The sequence below is a fragment of the Phodopus roborovskii genome, unplaced genomic scaffold (genome assembly GCF_943737965.1).
Source record: "Phodopus roborovskii unplaced genomic scaffold, PHOROB, whole genome shotgun sequence".
In the NCBI taxonomy this organism is placed as follows: Eukaryota; Metazoa; Chordata; class Mammalia; order Rodentia; family Cricetidae; genus Phodopus; species Phodopus roborovskii.
Window position 1 is genome coordinate 2,538,465 of NW_026125575.1, and position 21,494 is coordinate 2,559,958.

General features: G+C 48.9%; 1 protein-coding gene across 1 annotated transcript in view; it reads right to left on the reverse strand.

Moving 5' to 3' along the window:
* The window catches only part of Ptprn2 (protein tyrosine phosphatase receptor type N2), a 629,714-nt gene that overhangs the window by 335,363 nt on the left and 272,857 nt on the right, over window positions 1–21,494 (reverse strand). Inside the window, exons 10-11 of the mRNA XM_051177829.1 lie at window positions 15,857–15,943; window positions 4,786–4,865 (exon numbers count right to left, since the gene is read on the reverse strand). Coding sequence (XP_051033786.1) covers window positions 4,786–4,865; window positions 15,857–15,943 — 167 coding nt within the window. The remainder of the gene's footprint in view (window positions 1–4,785; window positions 4,866–15,856; window positions 15,944–21,494) is intronic.

Genomic DNA, 21,494 nt, shown 5'->3' on the forward strand with positions numbered 1-21,494 from the left:
GCCTGTTAAGCTGAGCTGAGGGAGGCTACCGAAAGGGACCCCAGCTGAGGAGGTCTGCAGGAAGGGGGTCTCTAGCTGAGGGGCTTCAATTCAGAAAGGTGGTCCAGGCTGAGGGGAGGGGCTGCAGGAATAGGAGTTAGGATGAGGGAAGCTGCAGAAAGGGCTCAGGGGGACTGTAGCAAGGGGACAAGGGGAAACTCTATGCTCAGAAGTAGGGAAGGCCTATTGTTACTAAGTCCGACCGTCATCCATGTGCTGGTTGGATAGCTTTCAGGCAGGGCTGGAACTGCCACCCATGCAGCCCTTTTGTCCTGTTGAGTAGTTTGCACCTAAAATCTTCATTGTACCAGGGGATGTGGTCCCATAATGCAACCACCTACGGTGCTGTCCAATAGGTCTATACTGTATCACTACACTCTTGCGTTTTCTGATAAAGACATGCTCTGGGGGCATGTGGAGTTCCAGCCTCTGGGTAACTCAGCCACCCATCTCAGAACAAGACCCAAGAGGAAACGGTGAGCTAATGTGCAGACAAAATTTCAGAAGGGGTATCTGCTCTTGTGCAGACTCAACACAACATCACATCTGTTTATGGCAGGATTGTTCGCCTAGACTTCTCTCCAAATATCTCAAGAGCCAAACACCCTTACCCTGGTCCCCCATGCCCAAGGGCCCTTGTCCATCCCATCCATGTCCTCAGTTCTGATACTTTCCCAAGCCATCTAAATGAAAATTGTCCCGTTGGTCATAGGCAGTGACACTTTTTGGAGGTGTGGTCTTGTTGGAGGAAGTGTGTCACTGGGGGCGGGCTTTGAGGTCTCAGATGCTCAAGTCAGGCCTCATGGCTCATTCTCTATTCCTGCTGCATGAGGATCCAGAAAGAGAACTCTTGGCTCTTTCTCTAGCACCATAGTTTGCCTGCATTCCACCATGTTTCCCACCATGATGATAATGGACTAACCCTCTGAACCATAAGCCGGTCCCCCAAATAAATATTTTATTTTACAAGAGTTGCTATTGTTTTGGTGTCTCTTCACAGCAATAGAAACCTTAACTAAGTCACCATTTTTTTTTAACCTCCCAACCCCAAGATCTGCCCTCAGCTGGCTTGTTCTGGGATGATCACTCACACTGATGGGGGGTTAACCTATTGCATGTGTGTGTAGCAAATGCCCCTTTCCTGGCCATACTTAAGATGAAGGGATAGTGCTAAGTATCCGTGGGCTAAGGAGGAAAGCTGAAGAGCTGGGCCATCATCAGCTAGACAGCTGTGACTCCAGTGCCAATTACCACCTGTATAGCCTGAGGTGGTCCCACATATCCTGGACTAAAGCAGTAGAGTCAGGCATTGGCTCAATAACATTTGGAGATGAGACAACCATGAGCACTGTGTCCACAGGCCCTGATGGGCAGCATGGGTGAGCCCTTGATGAGGTGCTTGGAGTTGAAGCCTGGTTTCAGAGCAAGCTCCCTCTTCTCCAGCTCTTCCTCTAGTTGCCATGGGAACTAGCATTTGTAGAACTCCCAAAAGGAGGCTTTTGACAGACATTGCTCCCTGCAGCTCAGAGACAGCCTGCTAAGCTGGCCTGGGAAGGGAGGCTCCAAGAATGTAACCTGGTGTATGTGGGCTCATGCCTTACCTGCCTCCCCCAGGACTTATGTGAAGCCACATTACATATGCAACATCGCTCTGTGGTGCACATCCCCATTTCCGGAACAGGGTGCTCCCATCTAGGTGTGAAGGTATTTTCACCTCCAAGCCTAGAGGATCAGAGAGGGTAGACGCGGCTCTGTGTGTGAACAGAGGAAGAACACAGACAGAATGCCCCAGTAGACTTGATGGCCTGTCACATCTTGCATATCTCAATCTGAATAAAAGTTTTTTTTAATGCTATTAAAATGTAAGTCATACTTTGTCACCCTGCCTAAAACCCTTCAGTGGGTATGGTTCAAAATCACTTTATCGTACCTTTGAATTGTTTCTTCCCTAGACCATTTGGGAGCAGGCAACTCCTGAGTAAAGAGTCAGCAAAAGAGCTGGGCACACCCAGTGGACATCGCTTCACCACAGCTGCCTGCTGAGGTAGAAGAACAACTTTGACAGGAAGAGCCTGGCCTTGGGTCACGAAGGAAAGGCAGAATGAGTGTGTTCAGGCGATTATGGGTAACTTGATGGAAAGTTTAGTAAATGGGGGTCTCCATAGAGACAGAGGAAACAGACTCTGGCCTCTAGAAGATGAGCAAGAGCCTTTTGTGTTTGAAAAGAGAAATATAGAAGTTGGTGAGAAATTTAGGATTAAGGAAAAACTAAATAAAGTGAGAATAAGAACAAATTTTCTTTTTTGTAAAGGAGACAAAGCCCCACCCCCTAGCTGAGGAGCCACTGGCCGTTGGCAGCTGCTGGGAGAAGAGGATTCAGTTTCTGTTAAGGGTGTGACCCCCTAGTTAGTGGGTTGACCCTGCTGCCTGCAGAGTAGGCTCCACACTCAGAGGAGTATCTAGGCAGCACTCATTGATTTGATGGGTTTTGAAAAAGAAGACTTTTGAAAAGTTGGGAAGGTGAAAAGGGGATCTGAGATGAACTGAGGAGGGAACTTAATTAAAACGCGTGGCATGGATGCCTCAACTAATTAAAAACAATGTAATGAGTGCCAATAAGAAGGAAGGAATGAAGAAAAGAAGTAAGGAAGGGAGGGAGGAGGAGGAAGGATAGACTTTTCTGTGGTTGTCAGGCTGGCTGACAATCTAGGCACAGAACCAGGGTGACTACCATTGTCACCACGCCCTCCCAAGAACAGGATGCACATCTTTGTATAAGACTCACTACCTTAACAGCAACAAATCCTAATACTCATCCCCAAGCTCTTATTAGGCAGAAAAGTGGGTGAGGAGGCTGGGCCATACAAACGGAGTTCGTTCATCCACAAACAAGGACAAGGTCATGCCCTTTGCAGGAGAACGGGAAGACAGGAGATCGTGGCGGGCAACAAAGGAAGTCAGACAGGGAAAGGCAAGGGCTTGGCGTTCCCTCTCAGGCATGGAGCCCTTACTCTGAAACTCGATACCACAATAGAAGGGGGTTATGAGAGAGTAGGGGAAGCAGGGAGGGTTGTGGGGATGAATGTGACCAGAGGACAGATGGAGAGTCATGAAAATGTCACAGTGAAGCCCTTTGTATAATTAACATAACTTAATCTAAGAAGAAAGTGGGAACTAAAATAAATTCATGAAGCAGAATTCCCAGAAAGGAGTCACCTGGGACCAGGAAGACATTCTAAGTGACCGGAGTGATCGCACCGTGTGGCATTTGACGGGGACAAACTCGGTATTAAGTGTATGCCTATTCACTAATTTATGTATTACTCTTTATAAAATTAGCAGAAAAAAATATATAAGTTCTGTTACTAGGGTTACACCTCATTCACTAATGAAAAAGGAAGTCTCTGTGCCGCTTGGTTCCTCAGAAGCCAAATGCAAACTGTGAGTGAGCTTTCAGGAAACTCATAATAATACCAGGAACTTCTACAGAAGGTTCTGTTGGGTTTACAGCCGTAGCACAGTGACATTCCAAAGTGTGCCTGCCCCAGTAAGACATTAGGAAGTTTTTGACGACACTGGTAAGGTTTATGTCACATTCTAAAACTAAAGGGTCCAGGAAATGCTTTATAAGACAAAATTCTACTTCTTTATCCATACCTGGAACTGTCCTTAACAGGCCACCAAACTCTCACCCTCTCTATGAGGGTGGCAGTGGATGCTCACTGTACTTGGGCTGACGGTCTCAAACTTGTTTTGTTTTTTCTCACACAGCATCAAGTCAATCCATAGGAACATGGTACTGTTAGAAACTTGAAAGGAACACATAGTTTCAGTTGCAACTCTATACATGTTCAAACCGTGAGAACCACATGGCTTGGACACCTATAGTGGTGTAGCGGTTCCAGAGAAGGAAAAGATCCATGACGTGGAGGTTGTACACAACGGGCTCTGCCCACACTTCAGTGACAGCCCAACAGCGAGTGAAGCATGCCAGTCTCAAAGTCAACAGGAACAAGGGCATCTGAAATCACTTATGGTTCAGTAACAAAAGCAATTCATGAATTTAGCAATGCGCAAGGCTAAAGGGGACCAGTACTCTTCCAAGTCTGGGAACTGTGCCCTCAGCCTGGCCTCCCAGAAATAGACTTAAGAGCACGAACATCCTTCAGTCAAGTCACTACAAACACCAGAGCTGTTAGGATACATGCATCTTCTTTACTACCAAGATTCACAGACCATCATGCACAGGAGTACTCAGTGGGTCAGAACGTATTCTGGAAGATATACAAACTGCCCCTTCCTGACCACTCATGTTTTTTTTTTTTTTTTTAAATGACATTCCTGAACACATCTCTACAGCCACTCCTAGTCTACCAGGGCAAAGGTCTCAGAGATGCCCTGAACCTTTCCAGAAGCCACTGTGTTCTCTCCCACCTCTACACCCTGAGATGGGTCCATTGGGGCAGCTGCAATCCCAGAGTGCTCCCTGCTGGCACAGGGTAAAGTCTTCTCACACAGAGTTATAGCTACCAACCCTCACTTTGCCGAGCTTCACAGTTCAGGCACAAGGTTTCATGGCAAAACCGAGGCCAGTGCATTAGAGAAACTCTACTCACCACGCCACCTCGGCCCTGGTCAGTGATGAAAGTGCAGTTCTAGGCTGCTTTCTGCCATGGCCATGCATATATATGTGTATGCATATGAGCGTGCACACACACACACACACACACCAGGAGACTGCCTTACCTGTGGCTTTGATGACATCTGCAGTTGTCATGTTTTGGATGTTGGTGCTCACTTTGAAGGTTACTGCTGGCCCCAAAACTCTGGAAGAGATCATTTAGGAACAAGGTTATTCCTACATCAGCATGAGAAGCTGCCCGTCTCTGAGCTTCTGAACACTGACAGGTTACAAGTGCCTAGGTTGGCCTATTCCTGCTGGTGTTTCTTTTGGACACTAGACCTCTGTTTCCATTTCCAGTAATTCTACTGATGACTTTGCTTTTCTCTAACACATACACACACACGCATATACATGCATTCACAAATACACACACACACGCGCAAGAACAAACACACATGTGCATACACATGCATGCACAAACATACACACATGCATGCAAACACACATACATACAATACACATGCATGCACAAACACATACACTATTGCACACACATGCATGCACAAACACACACAACATTGCACTGGGAGTGTAATCCTATTTTTTCTTTTTTCTTTTGAGACAGGGTTTCTCTGTGTAGCTTTGGAATGTGTCCTGCAACTTGCTCTGTAGATTAGGCTGGCCTTAAACTCAGAGAGATCTGCCTCCCTCTTCCTCCCAAGTGCTGGGATTAAGGACATGCACCACCATTGCCCAGCAAGGGATGTACTCTTATCAAAAGAAAAATACTCATACCCGACAATAGCAGACAGGAATCCCTGCGAGGGTGAAGGAGAAGCTGTTGTGGAAAAGGACCTCATTCTTGAGCACCAAGAGTCAAGGGCAGAGTGGGGGAAAGTGTTTTCAAACCTCTTTCTGCAGGAGCCACTTGAAGACCCATCACATCATTAGGAATTACTTAATACAGAAGTGGCTGTCGGGGAGTTGCTAGGCAGGGATTATCAAAATGCCTGAAGCTTTGTGAAGGCCATGCTGAATGTGGCTCTGAAGAAATGTGCCACTTTACAGTTGAAATCATCTATGGACCCTTTGTAATACAGGAGCCAGAGATTGTGTGCAAGCAAGCCCAGGAAATCTTCTATGTACCCCTTGTGATACGGGAGCCAGAGATTGTGTGCTAGCATGCCCAAGACTGGGTCTGCAGGGTCCGCACTTGAAGGCAGGTCAACCCTGCCTCCACAAACGATGACCCTTAGACTCTTTATGAATGGACACGGTAAGCACCTTCTGAGGGCAAATCCCAGATAGGCTGGCAACAGGAAAGGCAGTAGCCCTGTGGTGGGAGAGGGCTGCTGAGGAAGTCCTGGTGGAGCCTACTACCGAGCTTCCAGACACCAGCTGCAAGACTGTCCATAAGACAGAAACTACTACACACCTGCAGCCCCTGCCCCCCTCCCTCTCAGCAAGACTCAGCTGCCATTTGCCCTTGCCCAGATCACATCAACTACGATGTTGACACTTCAACAATGACGCTGGGCATGAGCCCTTCTTTCAGCCTCACCCTTGGCCATAGACTGAAATACAGTCCCTGCCCACAATATCTTCATCTCAACTGCTGAGATTTTAGACTCACCAGCCTCCAGTCAGCCCAGAGCTCCAGCACACTGTGCGTGGAAGCCGGCTTGCTATAGCAAGGCGGATAATGACCATTCCAGTGATCCAGAATCACTCTGGGCTCCGTAAGATCTGTATGGAGCAGTTATTGTCTCCAAGGAGTACAGCCTCCTGGCCTTATACCACAAGCATCCAGAGATCACATTCTGTTAAAATCCTTGGGAATGCTGGCATTGTATTTCCACACTGTCATCTAGTCCAAACATGTCTTATTGCATGACAAAATTGAGAATTGTCTGTGTTCGGCTTTCCTGTCTTGAAAATCCAGAGAACTACCTTGGAAGTTATTGTGGTGCTGATGTGAGCACGGGGGAGGGGGGGCTGCCATCACCTTGTTCAGACCAACAAACTGTCACCAGACACCTTGTGCTCAGGCTCTTCCAGCTCTTTGGTGGAACCCAGTCAACACCCTTCCTGGCCACAAAGACCCACTGGCTTCATTCAGGCCAACACTTGTCCAGGGATGTGTTCCTTCCTCACAGACCATGTTCTATCAACTCTCAATGATTTGCTCGGTTCTTAACACATCTACCTGAGGAAGCACCCACAATGGTAGGTTCTCTCTTCTAACGCCTTCTAGAAAGAACTGCTACCAGTGATTCAATGGAGTATGAGCTTCTACAGACCCATCTTGGCTTCCCAGTGGGGCCATCAGCTCTGAGAAGCACTGCGGTGATCCTTATCGGTCTCTGTGAGAGAGTCAGAATGCTTAAGTCTGGAATTCTCCTGACATTGAGAGAGTCCTTATTCATACGAGAAATGCCCAGTCACAGAGGCCACATATCAAGCTGTTGGGAGGGGACACCCGGGTACACAGCACTCAACTGCTCTGAACTCCAGTGTGTGTTGGGTAGCTTGGACCCCTTCCAGAGAGTCTCTCTACAGGGCACCCCCAATACGCTAACGAAAGCATACCACCAGCTCTGTGATGGAACAGCTCATGTAGTTATCCTGTGGCATTACCCAGGAATGCCCCCAGAACCTCTGGATGTCCTCCTCAGCTGGAAGCTAGCCTCAGCAGCCCCTGCTCCTACAGAAGGAGTCCACCGTTGTCTGTACTCACACACCACCCCAAGTCATTCCTGGCTTTGTATCTCCAGAAGGGCTTTCTAGGCAGGAGGGAGACTACTGGGCCCATTTGCTGAAACTCGGGAGATAGGTAAAAGCCATGATCTCCACATGCTGACAATTTGCCTCTGTGGTGGCCCCCTCCTCACCATGTCTGGGAACACCCATGGCAGAGGGTTGCCCTGAGTTCCCAGACCTCATGGACTTCTGTATCATGGTTGTTCCCAGGACTAGGCATAGAGTCCCCTAATGTCTCCAGCGAACCTGTGAGGATCATCCATCAGTGAGGGCCAACGTCGCTGAAAATAAGTCTTACAGTGCCATGAACTCCTTAGGAGAAGTTTAGCACTTGGCAGTCAAAAGGGTCACTTGAGTCCTTGGCAATGGCACATAGGCATCACAGATGCCATCTGTGTGTGTTTCTTGCTTATGAAAAAGAAGCCCCTGGCCTTGGATGCTCAGGAGAAGGGGAAACAACCAAGGACCGCCACATCCCATGCCCTGCTTGGACCTATGGTGTCCCACCAGCTGTTGGCTAGTTATGTACAACGCTTGTGATGTGGAAAATGATCAGCCTAGGGAGTGGCCTTCTTCCTCTGTTGGGAACATAGGAACATGGGATCTCCATGTTCCTTTGCCAGTGTGGCATTTATTGCCTTTAAGATCTGGGACATCCCATCTCCAGTGTGTCACTCAGAAAATCTTCCCTGAGAGGCATCTTGATTGATTGGATGTGGTCAGATCCTGTGGCACTCAAAATAGCTTGCCGAGAAAGCAAAAGGTGAGGCGGGGGGAGGGGGTTGGTCCTCTGTAGAAGAAAAATGGCAGACCCTGATATGCTCAGTGAGTGAAGGTCATTGCGTGAGGCTCTGCAAGGCCTGAGAAGGAACCTGCTCTGGTGATGCTGGCAGTGAACCTTGGGACAGGAGATGTGATGTATCTGCATGCACTAGGACCTCCTGGGCCAAGCATCATTCCAAAATCACTCACCCTGGCCCACACAGTGTTGGAGCTCTGATCAGAAACGAATCGAACTGTTAGAATCTTCTCTAGGATATGACCTTTTCTACCAACTACACTGGAAGTTGCATGGTATGAACCCCCGATGTGTCCTCCTGCACCGCAGTTAGCTGGGTAGCTCTACCCTTAGAGCAAAGTACAGCAAGGAATATCCTGGGGTATAAATCAGTTGACTCTGACATTCAAATGTATAGGATAAGCAATTCCTAGAGCTGATTTACAGACCACACATGAGCTCCTCCCCAGTAGATGGTGATAAACAGACCTTTGACTGGTCAAACTGCAAAGGATGAGACACTGTAGATTGGCTTTAAACTAGGCATCTATAATGTGCTGCCTCCCGAATAGCTCAGGGACCATTGCAAGAAGATGGAGAGGAAATACTGCAAGACCCAGAGGTTAGCAAAACTACTATCATGATGATGATGATGGGGATAATACATTCATGAATTTACAGTGCCTGGGGTTTCCTACATAACACCTACACAAGATCAAGTCAGTGAAATGTTCAGCATGGATGGGGGAGGGGTCCACAAGGCCCCATTCCTACCCAAGGGGCTTTGGAGGACTGAAAGCTTACTGCTCAATAGCATGCCACTCATGTACAGCGCAACATCCTGCATGCCGCACAAAGAAGACAAATAGAAACCAGAATTGGGGTATAATTAGGAAGATTTCGCCAACAGACAGGAAGAAAGCTGAGCACCAAGTCAGAGGAAATGCCCGGGTGCAGCTAGGAAACAAAAGGCACTCACTTTGTTCTTTGACTTTCAAGTTTTCCTTCAGATTTGGCGATAATTACTAAGAACACACGGCAGGCAATCTCATTATCCCAGGGAATTGTGTTCTCTGATGCCACTGGACACAGTGAACACCAGAGAGATGCTGGCCCAGGGAAGCAGGCCAGGTTCCCGGGGCTCTGACCACAGTGAGATGGGTACCAAGAGCCCCGTCTGTGTACGTTTCTATTCAAATCCACCCCTTTCGATCTGTGCTGGTGAGTGATTGGTATCTAACTCACAGCCTGAGTGGAATAGTGAAGACATGCATATTTTCTCCACATGGCACCAGGCAGCTCTGCGGTGCTTCAGCATCTTGCTCAGGCACAGATCCCGGGGGGGGGGGGGGACAGAATGTAGGCCGCCTTTGTTCTTCTCTGGCCTATGACTTTAAGATTTGCACTTTAGGAACCATCTGTAGACAGTTGCTATGGGGAAGACCTTGAGAGGGCCACTGGCTGACCTGTCAGTGTCCATTGCATCCCACAATAGGGGACTCTTGACATGGGAACACACTTGTCTCTTCTGGATCATGGACCCCAAAGGACCATCGACTGGTTGGCAACCAAGTTCACTTGCTGGAAGAGGTAATGTTATAGACAGTAGAAAAAGAAAAGTGAAAATCAAAACAAACAAAAACAAAGGGAGGGACTTGCAAACTTTGGCCTAGGAAAGAAGGGGATGTCCTTCTGAATTCTGTGAATATATCTTTCTCTTATTGGTTGATGAATAAAGCTGTTTCAGCCAATGGATGTAGCCAGGCAGGAATTAAAGGTGGCGCTAACAGACTAGGAGAATTCTGGGAAGAAGAAAATGGAGGGAGTGAGTCTCCAGAGAGATGCCAGGACACAAGAGACCTGGGCATTCTCTGGATGGCGGGACTGGGTGGGACAGAACTTCCATCTACCGGTCTTTGGTCTTTCACATATCTGAGTGAGCATGACACTTACATAGCTGCTTGGGTGTAGGCATGTCTGCCAGCCTTTCTAGATACTCCAAGACATGTTGGGTATGAAAACCCATATTCCCGAGACTTCAAAGAATTCCTTCATTTGAAGCTATTGCTAACCAAACCGAACAAGGCATGCAAGCTCTTTGCAGGCAAGATGTGTTTGTGTTTGCATTTCAGCAGCATTGCGGCCACCCTCGTCTCTGTTTAGAGTTTGGCGCCTCCACTGGACACTTCATGTGTACTTCCAATCATCCCTTCTCTTTTATGATCATAAAGCACACCTACAATGAACAGAAGGGCTGTGTAGGATTTTAACTATAACACTGGGTGTAATTTCCAGAGCATTCTCATCCAGTCACTCAAAGCTTGTAAAACAAGCCAGTCGACCTTACACTAACACCAGTGCTGGGTGTGGCAGCAACATTCAACTGAAGGCTATGCAGATGCCTGACTCTGATTGTTATTGTTAAGTAATTATAACATACTGTGTAATATCGGTAAGTAGTACGTGAGTCTTCTAAGGGACTCTATCCACCGTGCTCCAAGGAGAGCTGTCAGAACTCCCAGTGTTCAGCCCATACTCAGACCTGCTTTTCCATCAAAAATGGAGCAGGCAAGCAACTTCCTGATGGAAGCTTATTTTTCTATTATTTTAAACCATTTCCAAAGCAAAAGCACCGTGAAAGTCTAGCTAACAAGAGTTCCTTCCACTAAGGCTGCTAGGTTTATTCTCTCTCTCTCTCTCTCTCTCTCTCTCTCTCTCTCTCTCTCTCTCTCTCTCTCTCTCTCTCTCTTAGCTCATACCCAACACAGGATTGGGAGGGGGGCCCAAGCAAACTTTAAGACCTTCCTCCACCAGTGATAGCCGTCTTTATAAACACTACACTGTAGTCCAAGACAAGCACAGATACTAGATTCCTGTGACCTTTTATGGACAAGATAGCCAAGGCACACCAGACAACAACAGAGTTTTAAAGTTAAATTTCTAATATTTACACTTTGTAGCTACCACAAATGTAAAAACCATTCTTTCCAGTGAATAAACTTTGTTGAAAGTTGTTTAGAAATTAACTTATTAACTTTTAGTTTTGAATTTTTTTTGATAGCACATTTTCTCTTAGCATGATAGCCCAACATGTGTCTGATGTCTTGATTCTGTGAGAGGTGCATATGATTTGTGGATGGATGGATGGATGGATGGATGGATGGATGAGGGGGGCAGATGGATGGATGGACTAGTCGATGGGTACATGAGTATATTTTGCTGAGCCCACCATGGGGAGGGAGGTGGTGCTGCTCTCTCCTATAGTGATGACTTTGGGATACCATTGCATCAGCCCCACATCCTGAGGATGCCTCCCCCCCCCAGTGAGGCCCTGCTCTCAGCTCTCCTATGAAGTATCTCTTGTAGTATCTCAGTTCCATGTGACCTGGAGATTATATATTGCAGGGACTTCAAGGTGTAGAGCTGATGATAGCGGAGCTGGAAACCATAATGACTTTCAAATGCACGACAGCTTATCCCTGCCAGTGCCCTGTTTAGTCTAAACACGGGACTGTGATAGTGGGACACACTATCCCGAGATTCCTTGGCATTGTTTCAAGGGTTGGTGCCACGAGCATTTGTCTCTGGCACCAAGATCAGCCCTTTGCCATCTTCTCATTGTCCAGGTGAGCACTGAGGACGGAGCCTGCACTCTGACCCAGTGACATGGCCAAGTACCACGGCTGCAAGCTCCGTTGTTACCCGCACAGGTGAGCAGGCTCTAGGCACCCACGTTGTGAGTGACACATATTTACTGAGGTGTTCCTTCCGTTTCTGGATCCTCTGCTGAAGGCACTGTCCTAGGGGCATCCATTTACCCCAGGCAGAATCCCTGATGTCCATTTACCTTGGGCCACAGAAGCAATCTAGGGTTTAGCCCATGGAGGTAAGGCAGCTCTCACCCCGATCTGTCCTACACACCTCTTTATTGTCACACACTCTTGAGACAGAGGGACAAGGCTAGGGAGCAAACAGTAAATCAAATGAAGTACAATCTCTGAAAGTCTGCAAACTTCTTAGAGGGTAACAGGACAGGACACAGGCCGGGGAGAAGGGGTATGAGGTCCGTATGGAGTGTGGGTGTTTCCCCAGGAGGCCCTGACGAAGTGTGAGGTGAGGATGCCCGTGGCTGCACCTCGGTCACCGCCCCAAACAAGCACACCAGTGACAAAGAGAACTGTGCCTTGAAAGATGAGATCCATAAATCTGAATCATGGCCTGGGGCCTTCAGTGGCCTGAGATCCTTGGGTAGACCCAGGGCTCTGTGCAGCCTTTCTCAGCCCAAGCCTCAACTGGCTGGGCTCCAAGCCCTTAGCAATACCTTCCTTCATCCTATTCTTCCCACCTGAGTAGATAGATGCTTCAGGGGAAGGCGGCATTCATCAGCCAGCCCAGGGCAGCCATGATTAGTTATAAAATCATAACTGTGGTCGCTGTATGTCTGCTGGCGTAATTACATCAGCATGCTAATGCCATTTTAATGGTCTCTAATGATGTAATAAGAAATAATGGGATTTATTTGACAGCTACATAACCATTAACAAAACACATTAAGCATAACTAGAGCTTCCATAAAAATGCAGATGATGCCGGCAAGTGCCGGCCCACGTGCCCTGCATTTTCTACCTCGGAGACAAGGAGTGGTTCTGAGGGCGAGCTCTTAGACGAAGACGACCAAGCCAGGTCATGCTGGCTATGAGCTCATACTCCTGAGACACGCCTGCGGTCCAGTCCATGCCTAAGTCAGCCCGTGGAACGAACGTGTGTCCTGCTCTGCTGAGACAGATGCAGCTCGCACATTTAAAAGAGAGAGCTGTTAACACTGGCGTGCACACGTGCAGGCAGCACACACACACTGGGTAACGCAGTGACTCAGTGTCACAGACTCCTCTGGGCATGTCTGGGCATTCTGGGGAAGCTAACACTGGCGTGCACACACACACACACACACACAAACAGCACACACACACTCGGTAACGCAGTGACTGGGTGTCACAGACTGCGCTGGGCATGCCTGGGCGTTCTGGGGAAGCTAACACTGGCGTGCACACACACACACACACACACAAGCAGCACACACACACTCGATTATGCAGTGACTGGGTGTCACAGACTCCGCTGGGCATGCCTGGGCGTTCTGGGGAAGCTAACACTGGCGTGCACACACACACACACACACACACACACACACACACACACACAAGCAGCACACACACACTGGGTAACGCAGTGACTGGGTGTCACAGACTCCGCTGGGCATGCCTGGGCGTTCTGGGGAAGCTAACACTGGCGTGCGCACACACACACACACACACACACACACACACACACACAAGCAGCACACACACACTGGGTAACGCAGTGACTGGGTGTCACAGACTCCGCTGGGCATGCCTGGGCGTTCTGGGGAAGCTAACACTGGCGTGCACACACACACACACACACACACACACACACACACACACACACACAAGCAGCACACACACACTGGGTAACGCAGTGACTGGGTGTCACAGACTCCGCTGGGCATGCCTGGGCGTTCTGGGGAAGCTAACACTGGCGTGCGCGCACACACACACACACACACACACACACACACACACACAAGCAGCACACACACACTCGGTAATGCAGTGACTGGGTGTCACAGACTCCGCTGGGCATGCCTGGGCGTTCTGGGGAAGACTCTGGAACCAGCTGGGATCAACATTTAGTTTAGACCTGGGATTAGACCTGAGAATGGGAGGAAAAGTCAGCAGAGACCACAGGAGGTGCTTAAGTCCCAGGGTTCCACCTCTGTCAGGAAGGCTGTGCGATGGGTGACCCTACTCTAGAAAGAAGGACCACATGTCTTCTGAGCAGGAAGGAGGGCTGTCTGGTAAAATTCACCAGGAAGCAGTCAGGGAAGCTCAGGCCTTCTCCTCAGAGGGCTTGGGCCATCCCTGTGTGGGGAGCCGGAAGGGTCTCTGGTAAATAGGAAGGTAGGAACGAGGCAAAGAAGCCTAGATAGGCATGGGGAGTTAGAGTATGGAGCCTGAGGCAGAGGGTTGGCCAGCATTGAGGTACGTTTCCCCATGCCAGCATCCCTTTGCCCTCTCTTCAAAAGTTACCCGTAATACCGATTACTGTTTTCACTGCAAAACACTTGACCACAAAATGGGTTTATTTTGGCTTACAGCCTGAGGATGTAGGCCACCATGGTGGAGAAGGCATAGCGGAAGGAGACGGTCAATGGTCAGAACCAATGGCCAACAGTCAGAACGCAGAATGAGATGGGCCCTGCTAGCACACTGCTCACTTTATTTTTTCTGTTACCCCTTTAATCAGTATGGGCTCCTGGCCCCTGGGATGGGGCTGCCAACATTCAGGGTATACCTGTCTTCCCATCTCCATTAACCCCTCTGGAAACACTCTCACAGCCACATGTAGGTGACTGTCAATATGGTCAGGTTGACAGTGACTGTGGACTCAGGTAAGGAATCAGTTCAGCTCACTTACTGTTGGGGGAGCAGCAGCACAAATAAGGGTTGGCCTATGCAAGACAAGGAAGGAAAGAGGTCAGATAGTGGCGGAAAGAGAAAGGCACTGAGCTCCGGGGTCAGGAAAACTGCTCTCCAGCCTGGATAACCAGGGACCTGCATCTCTCACCCTGCTTTGCTCACCCTGCAAGTCCTGAGTGTGAAAGAAAGATCCTGGACCATCTGTAGACACTGCCTTTACGTTGGGTGTCTACTCGAGTGTGTACATGCCAATTCGATGAGCATCCCATAATACGGGTGGAATCCCTGCTTGGGGATCTATATGGAATGTTCTGGTATCCGACTAGTTGGGGATTTCCTCTTGGATGTCCCTTACAATCTACAGAAAGTATTCAGACCTGGGGTAAGGATAGTGTGGATGCATGGGGTTACCTAACTCCCAGGACAAACTGGATCAGAATAGAAACTACAATGCATCCCTTGCAGCTAGCAGACTGGGAGGATAAGGGGCTGTGTAATGTGAGCAGGTATACCTCTCCAGTGCATAGCTGTACAGGAACTCAGGGCAGCCTCCACTTCAGTCTTTACATCCCATCTTACATCCCTAGTCTCTCCCAGCCGCACATTTTCCTCATCTCCAGCACCCCGCCCAATAACAGTACCAGCGTAGCTAGTATTTATCCATACACAGCACCTTCTCCAGCATCCACACACTTTGCAAGCAGTGACTCTCATCAAGGGGTCGTGAATCTTGGCTGGGCTGTGTCTGAAAGTCCTGTGCACAGGCTTTCAGCACAGTGTTGGGCCCTTGTCCACACAGGCACTGAGGCCCGCGTGGCATCTTTAGGGGCGCTCCCCTGGAGCCTGGAGCCTGAAGCCTGTTCTGGCTGCTTCAGAGTCAAAGTGATGTCAGGTGCAGTGGCCCCAGGAAGCTGGCCTCCACCACACCATTGCTGGGGGAGTCGGCATCTTGTAATTAAATGTAGGTTTCAGCTGTATTTAAATAACTTCCCGAAGCCCGGAGGAATTTTCCTTTCATTTCTGTTCTAAACAGCCACTCTCTGATATAATTAACAAGAACCCCAGGCATGCGGCTCTTTTCATCACAAACCAATTTGTGAGCCCTGCGCCATGAACAGCAAGCACCGGACAGCAGGGCTGCAGTCCACCACTTACTTGACATCCGCAAAGAAGCCAGGAGGTACCCGGAGGAGGTGGGCAACTTCATCCATCAGCTGCTTCCCCTTCTCTGGACTCAGGGGGCTGGAGGGGAGGAAGAGGAATGCCATCACTAAAGCAGACCAGCAAGTCTTGCAGGAGGCTCTAGGCTTTTGGCTACCTTTTGTCACCAACTTTTGTCAGTCCTGGGGACTCAGTGCTCCTCAACACATGCCCTGATCCAAGCAAGGCCCTGCTATACTTTCTGCTTTGGGGACTATTACTCGCCAGTGGTACTCTGGGAAAAGGTAGTGGCTCCCTCCTGTTGGGTGCTCTCGGACTGAGCCCCTGTTCTGGGAAGGGTTGCTCCTTAGTACACCCCTTATTCAGGGGTCTGCTGCTTCCCTACGTATCACAGCTTTGGGGAGGGCTTTCAACATTTGGTTCACTTGGGGGGCTGCTGCTGCTACTGGATGCACTCCCCATGCTGGGAGACAGACACTCCGTGACACATGCCCTGCCTGGGGATACTACCCTCCCCTCTGTCTACCGCACAAGCATGAGCTACCCTCTGAAGTGGCTGCTGCTCATAGACAGACATCTGATTCTCAAGGGGAAGGGACATTGCTGTCCACTGCAGCCCATTTTGCATGGTGCACTTCCCTTTGGGGATCTTTGCTCACAGGCAAGCCCCAGCTATAGGGGTGGGGGGGGGATGTTCTCCTAGTTGTACCCCTGCACTTGCAGGGTGCACAGGCTCCTTCTTGTGGGGGTGCTCTCCGATGCAAGCCCGGCTTAGGAGCCTGAGGTTCTCTACCGGGGGCTTGCTCTGGGACCGCTGCCCCAGGGATCATGTGACTCCTCAGGCGTGATGAATCACCTGATTTTCCAGCAATCAGACAGACAATATGGTGCAAATGGAATTGTTAGGAAGTGTAATGGGCCTGTGATGCTGCCACAGGCTCATCTCAGCCTTCAATAAAAATATAATAAAGAGGTTAGGAATGGGGGGGGGAGGAAAAGAAAGGAGATGGAGAAGAGCGAACGGGGAGCAGAGGACAAAAATCAGATTGCTGGGCGGCGTGAAGCGAACAAAGTGAGTTATAATGCCAGGGAGGGGAGAGGGTATTTAAACACCGCACACCAGTCACACACACGCGCGCGTGCCAAGTGAGCGGGTGTAAGTGGTAGGTAGAGGTCCTTGCAGTAAAATTGGCCACCCCGGGGGGATTCTGGGGCTGCAGACTCCCCAGCAGGCCACAGGGAGAACAGCTTGATTGTGAAGCAGGAAAGCAAGGACCCGGTGGGCCCGGGAAGTTCTCAGAACCAACCCCGAGGAGCAGAATTCATTTCACAGATCACAGATGTCTGTGAAATCCTGTTAGTGCCACTTCAGAGAACCCCTAATTCACATTGTTAGAGCAGAAAAACGGGCTTTCAGTCAGAGGAACCTTCGCTGACTTTTCACCCGGCAGACATAGGAAGGATGGGGTAACAGTCCCTGCTCCCTGGGATTCATAATGTCATGGGGAGATGCATGACAGAGTCAGCCAGAAAGCAAGCCGTTCACTACAAGTGCAAGGGTGTAACCCCAAACCCAATCATGTCACTACAACTGCATGTGCAATCCCAAATCCAATCACTGATGTACCACCGCCACCCCGTGTCATCTGACTGTCTGGAAAGAGAGTCCTGTGTATTCAATTTGTTAAGATGAGTCACTGGTGCCCTTGAGCCAGGGAGAAATTACACAGACACCGGGGAACAATGTGAAGACATAAAGAGATGGCTACTGTAGACAAGGCCCATCTAAGACAGGAGTGCCTGTCATTCAACCCTACAGAGGCCAGAGGAGACTCATCTACATATCAAGCAGGACAGAGTTTATTTTGGAAGGAGTCTGAAGAGGCCTCTTCCCAAGGCCATGGGGCACAGCCACATGGCATCAGGCAGTAAGAGAGGCAGGGGCAGAGGTCAGGTGACAAGGGAGGTTACTCAGGGCAGGGCAGGGGCACAAGCATGGGCTTGCCCGGACGAGATGGGTGGGATGAGTGTCCTGTGGGATTCTCTAAGGACAGTGTGGAAGCTATGTTGCAGGGGCCATACAGGTAATGATGACAGCCAGGAGGTGCGATCTGAGGTTCGCAGGATTTCGAAGCCATGCAGAGTAATAAGATGGTTGACCAAGGATGTGGAAGCGGAGAAGCCAGGGAGCTCAGGCCTTGTGCTCAGTAGATTGTAACCTATGAGACTGGTAGCCAGGGAGTCAGCTGAGGGAGGGTTGTTAAAGCCTTGGCCTCAGGGGGGGGGTGGCTGGGGAGCCTACAGAGATTAAAGAAGCAACAGGGGACAGAATCAAGCAGCTACAGAGACAAGACTGGTAAGCAGAAAGTCAGATCATTCTGGGATGAAGGTCGGATGGTTGTGGGTCATCGATGAGTTGAGGTAAGTGGACCTAGGACACAGGAGGTCTGACTGAAGGATGCTCTATGGACAGAGGAGGGGGAAGCAGAAAAGAGCTCAGGAGTTCTGCCTGGTCAGACACGTTTAATCTGGCGACGCTCTGCTTGCTGCCAGAATTGTGGTAGTGAGATGTTGAGGGGAATGTTGGTGGCTTTCAGGAGGGACAGGGACAACTTGTCCTGGTGAGGAGCACGCTGGAGCTGGGAAGCTAACCACTACCTATCCACTAAATACTGTATAAGACTAGAGTATCCAGTGCTCAGACCCCATCAGTTCATAGGGCTGCCTGGATCCTCAGAGCTTCTGGGCCACCATGGTATTAGTTATAGATGAAATGAGAGGGAGACAGGTGTGGTAGGTAACAACTCACTGGGCCCAGCAGTCTGCAAACAGAAGGCTATGAAGGCGCAAAGGGCAGTGTCATACTGCGAAGTTCAATCCAGATGTGCCTACAGCCATGATCAATGTGAGGACCCAGGGAGAGTTGGCCATCGACCACCTTCCTGTCATAGACACTGGCCTCACAGGAGAACCCACAGACTTGGAATACAGGGTCCCATGTCAGTCAGCAGCTTGTGGACATTGGGTCTAGCTAGGCAGTTGAGGCTCCTCCAGTAGCCCAGACTTCAACAGTCCTCACACGGGCTGACTCACAGAATCATTTGGGGAAGACATGTGCCTTGGCAACCCCACATTAGCCTTGTCAAGACTGTAGCATGTGATGCCAGCATCAAGATAGAGAACAAATGAAGAACTCTGTCCATCTGATAACCCATTTGGTTTGAGAGCCTTGTTTCAGAAAATGGGAAGGTGATCATGTGACCCATTTACAAGATACCTCCCTCCCTGGGCCTGTGAGATCCCCCAATTATGCCAACACTCACCAAGCATCAATGCAGCCCTTCCTTCATGTACACACTCCTAGGTACCCTCTATGTACATTACATTCTATGCTCACACACTTTCCCATGCATACTAACATATTCTCTGGTAATATACTAAACATCATCATGTATACCAACACATTCCCTAGACATTAATGTATGCATACCATCACACTCCCCAGGTACATACACATGACCTTTCATACATACCAACATGTTTACTGGGCATGTATACACGCATACTCCTCCATACACAACAACACATCCCTAGGCATGCATGCAAACATACCCCTCCATATACACCAATATACTATCGAGATATACACACATGTCCCTCCAAATGCACCACAGGCACAAAGACCCCAACAATCTCCCAAGTTATTCCTACATATTCTTCCATGTACATCGATGCTTACATAACTCTACATACACCAACACATTCCCAGGCATCACACCCATCATTCCTCACACACTAACCCACTATGCAGATATATGGAACATACCCCCTCCATGCACAGGCCCAAATAGTGAGATACTTCTCAAGTGTTGAATACAGCCTCCTTAAGATCATACCAAGATGGACATGCACATGGGCTCATGCTTCAAGAGACAGTGGAGCATTCCCACAGATGGAAACCTACCATCATGGACACCAGACTCACTCCTGCTATCTTTCATACTGAGAAGAGGCAGCACCCTCAAATCAGTGAGAACCATGGCCATAATGTATATGCTGCGACCCGTAGAGGCACTGTCCTGGCTCCTGATATGACCCCTGCTCAGTGATACCTCACATCTAGTGGCCCAGCTCTCCCTTCTGCCCACAGGCATCTTAACATCTCTATCTGTCTTAGGATTTCTATGGCTGTGATAAAACACCATGACCTAGAGCAACTTCGAGGGGGGGGGGCGAGTTTTTATTTTGCTAAGTAACAAACCTCAACGAGAGAGGTCAGGGTAGGAACTCAAACAGAGCAGGAACCTGGAGGCAAGAGTTGATTCAAAGGGCATAGAGGAGTGCTGCTTACTGATGGGCTCTTGTAGCAGGACTACCAAACCAGGGGTGGCATCACTAACGGTCAGCTGGGCCATTCCACATTAATAACCAATCAAGAAAATACACCACAGTCTTGCCCACAGGCCAATCTGGCCAGGAAATTTCTCAGTTGAGGTTGCCACTTTCCAAATGACTTTGGTTTTGTGTCAACATGACGTAAAACTAGCCATCACAATTGGTCCTTTGTCAACTTGACACACAAACACATCACTGTTAAGCCACAGCTTTCCTTTCTTGTTTACTCCCAAGATTTCACACTAATGTCAATATCACAAAATAAAGCTTTCCGATTTTTAAAAGTCCCATAAATCTTTAAAAAATTGAAAAACGTAAAAATTCAGTCTTACTCTAAAACATCCAAAGTTTCTCTAAAACATCCAAAGCCTCTTTAAAAGTTCCAAGTCTCTCAACTGTAGGCTCCTCTAAAATAAAAAAAAAAATAAGTTAAATGCCTTCCTTTGTACTTTAAGAGGGAAGAATAGGGCATAGTTACATTCAAATCCAAGCAAAACCAAAGTATGTCAGATTTACGGAACTCATCATCTTCCAGACTACAAGGGGCTTGCCATAGCACATGCAGCTTATGCCCCTAGGCTCAAGCTCCCTTCACTACAACTGCTGCTGCTCTTGATGGCCATCACAAGGTACTGCCATCTCCAAACTGCTTAGGATATCTGCAGCTGGGCTCCACCTTTGCCGGTGGCCTCTCTGGAGCTCTCCTCGGGGAGTTTTGACTCTGTTGCACGGTGCCAAGCTTCAACCTTTCTCCACTTCAGTCCTAGAACTTCTACCACAACTGAAGTTGCACCTTCACCAGTGGACTCTCTAGTCATTTTTTTAGTAACTCCATCCCTGCCACACAAGTGTCATGCCCAGCTACTCTTCAGGATGCCTTCATGCCTTTCGAAACCAGTACTACCTGGATGACTCTTACACTACCGAGTTCTGCTGCAAGCATGAGGTACAACCTCAGCCCCCTCTAGACAGCAGCTTCTGTGTACTGACTCTGAGCTACACCTCCCAGAAAAATCTCAGTCCAATGATGCTGGTCTCTTCTTAATCACAGCTGATTCTTCTGTGCCAGCTGTTTGGGAAAGATTGCCCCGGAAAAGCAATGGTTTTACATTAGTGGTGTAGTCTCTTGTTAATCACAGCCAATTCTTCAGATCCAATTGACAAGAACCATAAATTCTTAATTCAAAATATCACACAAATGGCTCTGATAGTCTTTGCTTCCCTCTGAGACGGCATA